The 12,385-nt window shown below is 34.9% G+C and overlaps 1 protein-coding gene across 2 annotated transcripts in view; it reads left to right on the plus strand.

The window, feature by feature from the left end:
• Positions 1-12,385, plus strand: part of GPATCH2 (G-patch domain containing 2) — a 118,995-nt gene that overhangs the window by 12,385 nt on the left and 94,225 nt on the right. For both annotated transcript variants that reach the window (XM_059841027.1, XM_059841026.1), the window contains exons 3-5: positions 1,769-1,830; positions 9,664-9,846; positions 10,953-11,032. In XM_059841027.1, coding sequence (XP_059697010.1) covers positions 1,769-1,830; positions 9,664-9,846; positions 10,953-11,032 — 325 coding nt within the window. The remainder of the gene's footprint in view (positions 1-1,768; positions 1,831-9,663; positions 9,847-10,952; positions 11,033-12,385) is intronic.

The raw sequence follows: 12,385 nt of genomic DNA on the forward strand, positions 1-12,385 counted from the left end.
TTTAAATGGATGATGTAAAATTGTGCACAATGAAATCTATGGCCAGTAAAGCCATCTGTGTTATAAATAAAGTGAGGATGGGACGTTTGCTAAAAGGGAATTACTAGGACTTGCAGTATTAGAAATTTCAATTCTTGGTGTCCCTCGCACAAGATGGTTCCATTCTCTTTGCATGCATATCACCTTACTTCTTCTTAGGGCAATTGTGCAAGTGCTTAAGTCTGTTTTGATTCTATTATGTATAGGATATAGTGTGAGTGTTGCTTATGCATCAAGAATTTGGATAAGCCTAAGATACAGCAATGATTAAGGCAACTTAATCTTCAGATACAGAGCTATGTCTATATATATGCTTTAAAAAACCCAAACACTGCTTTGTGTCACCTGCTACCATATTGTGTTTCAAATCCTGTTGAGTTGCCTCCCAAAGGAAGATACTAAAACCAAATATATATGCTTATAATTAAATATGAATTATATTAATTTTATATAGTTTGAATATTCATATGAATAATTAATATATTAAAAAACCCAAGACTTGCTTTTGTGAGAAATTAGAATTTAAAAGGAAATAATTTCCTCAAGTGTACTAGTTATTTGATAGAAAAATAAAAATAATTTAGTATTAAAAAATGAAAATAATTGGAAACAGTTGATTTCAAGTATAGTACAGCATGCAAATTGTAATATGAATGAGTATACAAAGGTAAACAGACATAAAGGTCTTGTGAGTGACTTGCACAGGCACATCAAGAGTAGCCATAGTATTAATAAAATGTACTTAAATTTGTGTGCTGAACTGAAGTGTTTGGGGTTTTTTTCCAAGTTGTTCTACATCTCAAACTAAGTAAAATGTGATAAAAGTTTTGGTGAGAATATTACCTCCGTAACAGCTACTCTCTTGATAAAAAGTGAAATAAAGGATTTACAGAAGAGTCCTTTCATGTGAAACTCAACAAAGTGCTATCTGTGTTATTGAAAGACTAGTCTGATATACTGTTTAGGGACACGTGGGTTATTGTATGTAACAATGTGCATACAGCAAAGAACTAAATACCTGCTCATGTGTTTGAATTTAGAGATGTGCGTGCATGTTGTATACATACATTCTAATTTTAAGGCCATGCTGGAAGTCATAGCAAACTAAACTGTGCCTTATCTTTTTTGTTGTTGTTGTTGTGATCATAAATCATACTTATTTTCTTCAGGGTGACCTTTATTTTGATTTAATTGGCTACCTTTGTTATAAACTTTTTCTGTTTTCCCTGAGTAGTATGTCATGAAATCTTAAGCAGTATCTTTTCCAGAATATTTGCAAATGATGTTCAGAAAGGTAATTTGATTTTCAGACTCTTATATTTCATGTGCTGAAGGAAGGCTTAGGCTGCTTTTGATTGAGACTTTTCCTATTTTATTGAGCAGTGGTGTTCCAGGATCAAGCTGAATTGCACAGTATAAGAAGGGAGCAGTGAGCATTTGATGGAAGGAGATAATAAAATGCATCAATTGTGTCAGCACCTCGTTGCAGTCACATCTGGCTTACTGTCAGGGTACCATTAGATTCCTATGGTTTTATGTGCCAAAAATAATACCCTTTGTAGTTAATGGAACTGGGATATTTGCAGTTTGATTAAAAAAAATCATCCTATTTTCTCTCCGATCTCTGTTGGGCTTAAGTTCAATCTGATCGCAGCCTTGTCTCCTTAAAATTTTACGACTGAAAGATCAATTGTTCTTTTGATCTGTTTCTCTCTTTCTCTTATTACAGTGAATCCAGCAGTCTGAGCAGCAGTGATGCTGGTTTGTTTACCAATGATGAGGGAAGACAAGGTATTGAAACAATCTTTCCCTTCTCCACCCCTCAAACCACATCAGTTGAAATTCTGTAAGCGTTACAAGTTATTTCATAGGTTAATTATTGTATTTCAGTTTCTGTTACTGTTTTACTAAGTGGAAGTATAGCTTGCTTTCTGTTTTGTTTTTTTTTTTATGTTAACAGACGGTGTCTTGACTACATGACTTAGTCAAAAGCTGTGTTGAGAAACAGCCTCTGTAATATGATAAAGTTACTAAAAACTTGAGCATCTCCTAAAAATCATCTATATTAATTGCTTAGTTCCTCCAATTTTCTGACTCTGATTGTAGTACTGCTTCTCATGCTATTCTTGAGATGGCTTTTTTCTTTCTTTTCCTCCAAACTGATAGGGTTTTTTAATAGTTCTTTTTCATTCACTAGTTTGTTGGAAAAGTAATTTCAAACAAACTACTTATTCTGCAGTCTAAGACTGAGATTCGAGCTGTTTAACATCTTCCCTCTGAAAAAAATTTCTTTAATCTGAAATGCAGTGAAAATTGAAACTTTTCTTTTAGTACGTGTGATGTTTTCACATGTTTTTCTGTGATAAAATTATTAAGGATTGAAGTAAAAGTTTGGTATTTTTATCATCTTTAGTCTTTATTGCAACACATTTACCTATATTATGCTGTGATGGAGTAGGAACTTGCTATCTTTGACAGGATACAAAAATGAGACAAAAAATAGTCTCTCAAGTATTTAGGACTTGATTTTCTGTTGGAGGGTATTTTCTTACACAGTTTGCCAAAGACTACTTGAGTGTGTGCAAGAAATGAAATCCTGACCCATTCCACAAAACTAGGTTAAAGGAATGTTTGGGGTTGTTTGTTTTTTTTTTAATTTCTAGTTCCATCTGCTTTTTTGGGGGTTGGGGTTGTCTTCAGTTGGGAGAGGATTTTTCCTACTTAAAACAGAAGTGTTCCCTTCCTTGTTCAGTGGTAACTTGTGCTACACAAACTGTACCGCCCAGCCTGAGTATCTGATTTTGGGTGTGCTAACTCATGTTTTTTTAAGAGTTTTAAGTTCTCTTTGAAAATTTAGATTGATTTATGTTCAGTGCTACAATGCATTAAGTCTTTATAAGATGAGTCAAACAGATTTACTTCCCTATTTGAATTTCTCTTCTGACTTGGAATTTTTAAAGCATTTGTTCTCTTCATTTATAGATAAGATGACCTATCACACTTCTTAATTGCATGTGTTTTTCCAGTACCTTTCTGATATATTGCAATAAATATTTTTATCCTTAAATCCTGAACTATATTATTTAAATATTTGAATAATATGACTGAAAACATACTGCTTTCTGTTTTTCTTGTATATTTTGTGGGAAGAGAAAGCAGGAGGGATCGGTGACCAACTGTGTTTGCTCAGTGGTATGGCGTTACCTTTTTTAGTGTTGGTTCGTTAAAGTTGTAGTTCTTCGTTTTGTCTGATATTTGAATCTTGTTTCAGTTTTCGATTTTCAAGCAGAAAGCATTAGACCTGAAAATATATTCTGAAACACAAATAAAAATGATAAATAAACCTGAAAAGGATATTGTCATGACAAAACATTATTTTTTCAATCTCTCCTTTGAACAAATAATTTTGTGGGTATGATCAGAAGACTGTTAGCTTCACAGTGGAACTCAGACACTTTTAATTCTGCATTATAGCTTTGGTTTTGTGAGACTTTTCTATGAAACTACTATCAGAGATCTTACTTCAAAACCAAAATTATTGATTTTCTAATAATGCTTATTCCCTGCAACAGTAAATACTAGTAATTTGTACTCTGCTTAATTGAGGTGTGGTTATTTTATCTCTGTGATTTAATTTGTAGCTGAACTGAGACACATACAAAATTGACAAGAGTGAAGGAAGGAGAAAGTCAATCTGATAAGAGCAAAGGAAAAGCCTAGGTGTGATAAACAAAGCCGGAAGAGGACAGGATGAAAATGTATTCAGGGAAGAAATTGCTGGTTTTATTTTGTAGTTTTAAAGCTAGATCTAATTTCTGTCTAACCAGTGTCCCTCCTCCAAGATATCTATATGTATATCTTATCTATATCTAATCTATATCTAATCTTTAACATCTCTATATATCTATATCTATGTTCAGAGCATCAGCATCTTGACCTCATTTGTAGTTCAAATTTTCTTCACTTCTGACTTCAGGTTTCTGCTAAGTCAAGTGGAGAACCAGAGATTGATTCATGCTGCCTGGTGAAATACTTTGTTTAAATGATGTGCCTGCCATCACTTAGAAGTTTGGATAGCAAAGGACAAAAGGTTCCTTTTCTTCTGGGCAACATTTGTTTGTTCTGTGTTTCTGAGATCCAGAACCACATCTCATTTATTGCAGACAAATAATACCTATAAAACCTTAATTAATTCCCAAATTCATCCTTTGGGGACACACATTCTAGGAAAGTGACTAAAGCAGCAATTTCTCAGTGCATTTGACCAGTTAAATAAATAGTTGAGTATTTAGTTAGGAACTTTGGAGTGCCTGATCTTGTGACCTTTAATATTTTCCAAAATTTTTCAGAAAGGATATAGAAATAAATTTTGTCACAGTACCGAGTCTTCTGTGGACAGAATCTCAGAAGAGCTGCAATTTTTATAATTTGATTAAAGAAAACCAGGTGTAGCTTTTATTGGGTTAGTTCTAGATACATTTTAATTCTCATCATTTGCTATGATAAGAGAAAATTGTTGAGACTTAAAAATCCTCTCTTCAACTCCTTATATGTGCTGTACCATCTAGCATTTTTTAAGACTTCTGTACTCTTTTCCTTTCTCTGTTCCAGTCTTCCAGCTTTGATTTGTTTGGTTCCCATGAAGTCTTCATCTGAGCCCAGCCTTGTTTGCCCTCCTTTTCCAAGTTACCCAAGTGCTTACATTAGGTCATGTAAGAGGGCACAAGCAGCTCTCTTGCTGTGCTCTGTCCACTGTGGTAATTCCTTCTGGCAGAAGTAATTGATGCTCAATTTTGGCAGGCCCAATGTGGCAAATGTTTTTATTCTGTGAAACATTGCAAACCCTGAAGAATTAGTCAGCAAAAGCTTAAAGATAATGGAAAATATTTTGTGATGGTACTGTCAGGGAAGAAGGTAGCTGCTGAACTAGTAACAAACCTCAAGTGACTTTTTATGGGTTGTACTTTCTTCTGAGGTTTTCCAATTTGGCATTTTAGGGGTAAGATTTAATAGATAGGAAAAATACTGTATTTCTATCAAGCTCTTAAATATGGAGGTAGAAGAATCTGCCAACAAATTAATTGAAAGACCTAAGCAGTAGTTGAAGCTTATGTATGATAAATCCTCATTACTTCCATTATTTTTCTTCTTTTTTCCTTTTGTTCCAGGTTGTATTTTCGTGGCTGTTTTGTAATTATTGAAAACTTTAACAATAAGCAGTGTTATGCCTGGTGTAGGAAAATTTTACAAGAATTTTCAACCAAAATGTCTAGTTATGCATTGCAGCATAAAATAACAACTCTGTGATAGGCTAGCTAGTAGGATTTCCTGCAGTTTCAAGGCACTGCACAGGTCAAAGGTACTTTACAAGTAAGCTTTCAACACTATGTTAACAAAACTATTGTTATTCAGACACTAGTGGATGATACCCTGTTTTTGGCAAAGAAATAGTTAAATTGCAAGGATGTTCTTTAATGAGCTTTATGGCTTGGGTATAGCAAAGAAAACATACTGTGTGTTCCTGGTTCATCTATACTTGTACACTTGCGGAAACTCAAAGTTGACTTAAGGTTTCTTAAATCATGGCATGCAGTGCTTGAAATGTCCTTTAAGATCTAAGCAGGTAGGAAGGAATATTATGTTAATAAAGTGTTAAACAGTGTTTAAGTGTTAAAATTGGAGAAGGTCAGAGAATGTTGGAGTTCCACTGTGGATGTGGCTAAGCGTTTAAAGATAGCTGTTCATTATTTTACCATTAAACATATATTCATTACTGTGTCCTTTGTGAAGATGACCCAGTACTGATTCAGTAGAAGAATTCTTCTAGTGAGGAACTAACTTGGACCTTGTACAGCATGTCAGTAGCTGCAGGTGACAGACAGGGTGTGTTTCTCCATATAGAAAAGAATTGGGGTGTACAATGGAAAATGAAATCACACCAGCTTTGAACTGTTGTGGCAAAGAAGTTTATAGTCTTCACAGATGGAAAAGAAATGAGATGAAGTTGTTACATATGACCTGAGTAGTTGAAATCCTAAATATTTATATAGTGTATCTTTTATATGTATATCTTTTGTCAAGGTAGCTCTGTAAAGCCCAAAGAGCAAGATGCAGTGTTCCTCTGTGATGGGCTAACTTCAACTTCTGCTTTCCTGAAACTCCTGGGATGTGTTACAGTGAATATCCTGATATTTCCAAATGATTATTACAGCTGGGGTTTTTTTTTTACCTAGAAAGAGATACACTGGTCCTGGAAATGACCCTGAAATCCCAGGGTATTCACAGACCCTGTGCTCTTGTTCTCTGTGTGTGGGTTGGTGGATAACGGAGCAGCGCTGTATCACGTGGTGTTTGTAGGACACTGATGCCAAACTTTTCACAGTAGCCTCTCAAAGTGTGTTGTGATTGTTCTAGGCAAACACACATATTGGCTCCTGGTGAGCCTGATCTGGCCATTTTGTAATAAAACAGAAAGGGAGGTAGGACTCTCTCTTAAAGTGCGGTGGAAAGTTAGTTGTAAAACTGCGCTGCTTTAGCTAAAGTAACATTCAGGTGTAGTTTTTCTGAACATGAAAGTGATGGTGATGCAGAAGGTGTCTTCGTCCATAGAAAAACCATCAGAAGTTGACATAAAATAATTTTCTAAACTTCTTAAAGAAGAAGGCAAGGAATTTAACATGGGAGCAGTAGTTAGATAAATATGTAGACATAATAATACAGAGTGAACTTTAGGGAAACAGTAATTGGAGGGAGGGGATGGCCTAAAAATAACTAAAAAAAAAAAGTATTAAGCCAGAAATTGGCCTGGAAATTTTAGGATTGAAGTTGACATTTCTGAGCCTCAAATTGACTTCATTGTACTGATCAGTGCAGTTATAATTCAATGTAAATTACTTTGAAGTAATTCCTTGAAGCATTAACCTTACACATAAACAAGTTTGATGTATTTTAAAAATGTGTTTAGGAGAATGCATGGGCTCTATTTTTGGAGATCTGGTGGTTTTTCTACCTTTCCTGTACCTTGGAAAAATATCATAATTTGCTGTAGTCCTGTGCTGAATCAGCATCCTAGGAGGAAAGGACAGTGTTCTGAATCTTTGGAAAAATATTGTTTTCAGCTTTTAGTATTCCTAAGATCACATTTGCTGTGAATACTGTGCTGCCTTTTGAGAGCTGCAAACTAAAGTAGGATAAAATCCGAGTGTTTGGTTACCAAAGTCTTGCGTAGAGAAGCCTCTTTGTTTAATTGTCTTTATGTAAGAGGTAAGGAATGAATTAAATGCAGTGGTCTTCCCTGGCTCTGAAAATGGCATCCCTTCAAGGTGAAGCAACTGGTAAGCAAAATACCTGTGAGTGGTGTCACCTGGATAAGAATAGTAATAATAGGCTTACACTTGCCTCAAGGTGATAATATGATTTAAAATATTCAGAGGATTCAGAGTTGTTTGATTTCACAGACAAGGAAACTAAAAACCAAGTATGTCTGGATGCTGCTGTCATGTGGAAAAGCCAAAGAGGTTCAGATCTGAAGTCTGCCTTTGGCTGTAAGCAACAGAAGTGCTTAGGGAAGTGTATAATGGGATAAAAATTAAGGTATCTTAACAGAAGATTGCTTGACATACTAATATTGCCATTGCACAAAAAGGAAAAGTAATTTCATATTTTTTTTCTGCCAAGAACTGCTATTGGGTATATAGCAAAGATATCAGTTTCGTTCCATAGCTGCTCTTTGCCTTATTGCACCATTCCACCAGTCTGAAACTGTAGCTTTCTTCCAAGACTGCACTGCCTGCCCCTTACAGCTTCTGTCCCTGAACTCATCATGGAATCCCCATTCCAGAATTCTGTGCTTACCTCCATGGATGAATTACATGTAAGGAGATGACTTTTGAGCTCCTGATAGTATTTCTTGTTAGTGAAGGCATTTGGAGCTCTCATGACAAAATATGGAGACGAAGCTTAACAAACAAAAGTTTGGAAAGTATTTCCAAAATAAAAGTTTGGAAAATCGAAACCAAGGATTTCAACCTTAGCTCTGAACCACAGACCAATCTAATTAAAAGGTGTGGTTCTCCTTCCACCTCCATCAGTGTCCCTATTAAGTATTCTTAGAGTTCCTCCAAAAAGCCCATACCTGGCTGTAGCAAAATGAGGATGAAATTAATGGTGAATGCCTCTGTGAAATGTCATGGCTGTAAATGAGGATTAGAGTGAATAGGGAGAGCAGGCAGAAATGCTTCAGGAATGCAAAGAAATTTAAATCTTTTTTTGACCTATGTATCTCTTCTCACCTTTGTTTTCCCCTTCCTCCATCTAAAAGTTCCTGTTCTGTAGCCTCTGCTAATTTTGCTTTTAGTAGTGATCATTAAAGGCATAAGGATCGCATTTCACCTGCAAGTGACCAGTGAAGGGCTTTAATTATTTTATATTTTCTAGAAGTACTTGTTCTGATTGAATGTTTACAGACATTTTCACTTGTGCTTGATCTCAAATATTACTTACGTTGCAACATTTTATTTGGAGAAAGTGTGTTGGATTTTATTTTTCATGAAATTTTGGCTTTGGTTTTCATCATTTGTGTTTCCCCACTATGGCATTGAGTGAAAATTAAACTTTGCACAAATGTGTTTTTATTCTTGAAATCTGTGTCTCACAAATCTTACATTTGTATCTTGCTGAATTTATTTCCAAATAAAAATGGAAATGTCAAATAAATAATTTATGTGTAGAAACAATGAAACATGGTTTGGATAGTTTGAAGTAGAATAAAATGTATAGCACATATCTAATCTAAGTTTTGGGTAGAGGAAAGGAAATTCCCCGTGTCTTTTGAAGCTGTTTTCTGTTCTTCTGAAACTAGATGGTGTTTATGAAAGAACATATTTTAAAACTAACATAAACATTTATTTTTGGTTGCCAGTGTGGTTATAAGCTAATTTTAAGATCAAATTTTAAGTCTTGTATTTTCAGTCCTGTCTTATTTCTTAATTTAAATCCAGGTATTTAAGTTCTACGTAGATAAATATTGTCAGTAAAAATTACCAACTTTGTGTTATAATGCAGTATAATTCTCAATCATGTGATACTGTCAGTTTTCATTTAAAATCAACTTTTTCAAAACTTATTTCTAAATGAACTTAATCAGATTAACTTCATTTACTTGCATCTGTTCATGATTGTTTTCCCTTTTTACTAGCCATACAAATCATGAAATTAAGCTAATTATATACCATTATCAGCTGCAAAGAACCAGTTTCAGTTTTATACCTTTTAATTCCCTGCAGGAGATTAAGGCTTGTTTTTTTGTTAATATGTAAAGTGCAGTAACTTAAATGGATTTCCCCACAGTTATTGCCAAAAGGATTAACTAGTTTATTATTGTTTTCACTCTTGTAAATTGGTTTTAAAGCATTACATTTTATGATGTTTCATTGATGGCAATGTTTGTCATGCTATTGAGAAACATTTTCCAAATAAAACTGCTATATAGGAGTAATTGTTATACAGCTATAAAGTGAAAGAAATAATAATCCTGTCAGAATATTTATTGATGTTAACATCTGATTTTTATCTTCTCTGCTCCTCCCTCTTTTTTGGGGGTTTGGGGACCCTGCCCTCACACAGGTGATGATGAGCAGAGTGATTGGTTTCATGAAAACGAATCAGGTGGAGCATGTGGAATTACAGGGGTCATTCCATGGTGGGAACAAGAAGACTCCACAGAACTGGAGAGAGAATTGCCTGACCCAGTCTTTGAAAGTATCTTAACTGGTACTTTCCCTCTTATGTCCCGCTCAGGGAGGAGAGGTAAGTAGCAAATCTAGCAAATGCAATCTGTGGAATCACTTGGGGACAATAGAAGGATATCTGTGGATTATATTAAAGATGTAAAATGTGGACACGTCTTGGAGTTACCTGTTTGTTTCCTTGAACTGTTAAATTTTTAAGATCTCATTAGAGAGAAATAACTCAAAGTCAATTATTAGAAAAGTCAGAAGGTGGAAAATGGCTCGTTTTGATGGCCTGCTGTTTTTATTTCTCTCAATGTTTGCATTGAGAATTTTCCAACATTATTTGAAATGAAACTTGATGTTCCATTTTGCTCCTGGCTTCGGCTGTAATGTGTAGAATTCTATAGAAGTTCATAAATTTAAAATCTGGAAAGACTACTGGGACCGTCTGCTTTGCTTTATGGCCATATTGTTTGTATAGAAGAGGGAAGGGTTCTTCTAGAGCATGGAGTGAGATTTTAACTTAGAAAATACCCTTTTTCTTTATTTCTAAAATACTTCCAACCACTGTGGATCCAGTGTAACCAATGGTAATCTCTGCCAGTGTTAGATTGCATTTACAGCTAGGAACTCACTCTTGTCCGCAGATTGAAGTTGTCAGACCTCAGCTTGCTGCCAAAGAATTTTGTTGTACCTTCCTCTGCCACAAGGATCGTCTTTCCCATTCACATAGAAATCTGAGCAGTGGTCAACTCACTTTTAAGCTACTACACTGAATGTATTGAATCCTTCTGTGAGGATTATTCTCTAGACACTTGGATTACTTTGGAGGACGTGGTCTCTGCAGATTAGCCAGATTTAATGTTTCCTAATGATAAGGAAGTTGTAAGTCATGCAACGATCACTTTTCTACTGTAGTTCTGCTATGTGGCTGCTTGTGCTGCCAACTGTGCATAGATCCAGGAGGGCAGTAAGAATAGCTGCAGAATTTTCAATTTTCATGACAATGTATTCTTTCTCTTACTTTTCCCATTCTGTGCTCTGTGTTTCCACCAGTAAAATGTTAGCCAATAAGATGGGTTTTTTTAAAGGAGTTCATATTGATAGATTGGTTTGTAATGGTGAATTTTATTGGTTCTATGGTAGAGAAAATATTCTTAAACAAACTTGTATTTTTTGTAGGTTTCCAGAGTAGATGTAGTCATCTTCATGGAATGCCAGCAAGAAACATAAAAAAGGCTTCAGGAAACCAGAATGCACTGGTAGGTGTTTTCATTTTTGTAAGCTCATGTGCACTGTTCTGAGAGGTTTTTAGAGAAGCATATTGTTCTTATGCTTGTTCCCTGACATTATGGATGGATACTGGAACCGAAAGACTTGGCACCACTGCTTCCTGAGTGTATGTTTACTCTTTTTAAATATTCTGACATCCCACTGCAGAAGAAAGAGTCTGATACTGTTGTACTTGTTTTGAACTAAGCAAAGGAAAAGTTTTGAGTGCAGGTGTGTGTTTATGTGTGTATAAGTTACTATTTTCAGTATATATCTTATGTTTCACTTTTATGATGCAAATCAAATAAATTTCTTTTCTGAAAATAAAAAAACTTTCAGGATGCATTGTGGTACAATTTAGGTCATTCTTTATCCTAAAAATCTGTTTTGAAAAATATTTCCCTGTTTTCTTTGGTTTACACCTGTGTGATCAGGTTGAAAAGGGTATATAAAAAAAAAAAAACAGACTCTCCAAGTGCCTACCATAGAGATCATGCGTTTCTTTGTATGGAGCCTGTTCTAAAGCAGGCATACAAATGGGATGGTTGGGGTTTTTTAGTACCTACAGCCCTAGGAGCAGTGTTTATAAGTGGAGGAAAAAATTCACCTGTCTTTGCATTTCTGTGCAATCTAATACTTGGATTTTCCTACAGCTTTTGTCTAAAATAAGTCTCTAATAATTGTTTTTTGAATTTTTCTTTGGAGAAGGGGATGATGAGAAGAGAAATTTGTTTTTTTAAAGTTAAATACTAAAATGTATTAGTTATAGCCCAGTCTATTTCTTTCTTATAAGAAAAATGTTTGGAAGAGCATGTGGGAGATCCTTTATCAGGTGTAATAAACATAGGCCAGGACAATAAATACTACAATATGGATATAATTTATTATTTGACAGCATTAAATGCTTTCAGATTTAAGTTGCCTAAATAACATAAGTTGCTTCTGAGAAATGTAAGAAATATTATATGTGGAGAGAATAGAAAGGAACTGCTAGAAATTTAATTCATTTTGAAGAGGCAAGGTTTTTGTAATTGAAGTTCCTGTCCAATAATTGCCATTTGGAGCTGAATGAGATGCTTTAAACCTTGGCCTGTGATCTCTGCTGTTAGTGGTCGTGAATTAGATGAATGCTACCTAGTTCTTGGTTTCCTATCTACCTATTTTTATTTTTGGTTCAGTGCTTGCTTGAGCATATCTGGGATTTGTAGCCCATTTTCTAGGCTTATTGCAATTTCACTCTGGTATTTTATAGGAGCTATTATAACTGATAGGTTAGCTTCATGGTACTGATGATACATGGCTTAACTACCCTAAAACCTTCCTTTTCCTCTAAATTGTAAAAA

This window comes from Haemorhous mexicanus, chromosome 3 (genome assembly GCF_027477595.1).
Source record: "Haemorhous mexicanus isolate bHaeMex1 chromosome 3, bHaeMex1.pri, whole genome shotgun sequence".
Classification (NCBI taxonomy): Eukaryota; Metazoa; Chordata; class Aves; order Passeriformes; family Fringillidae; genus Haemorhous; species Haemorhous mexicanus.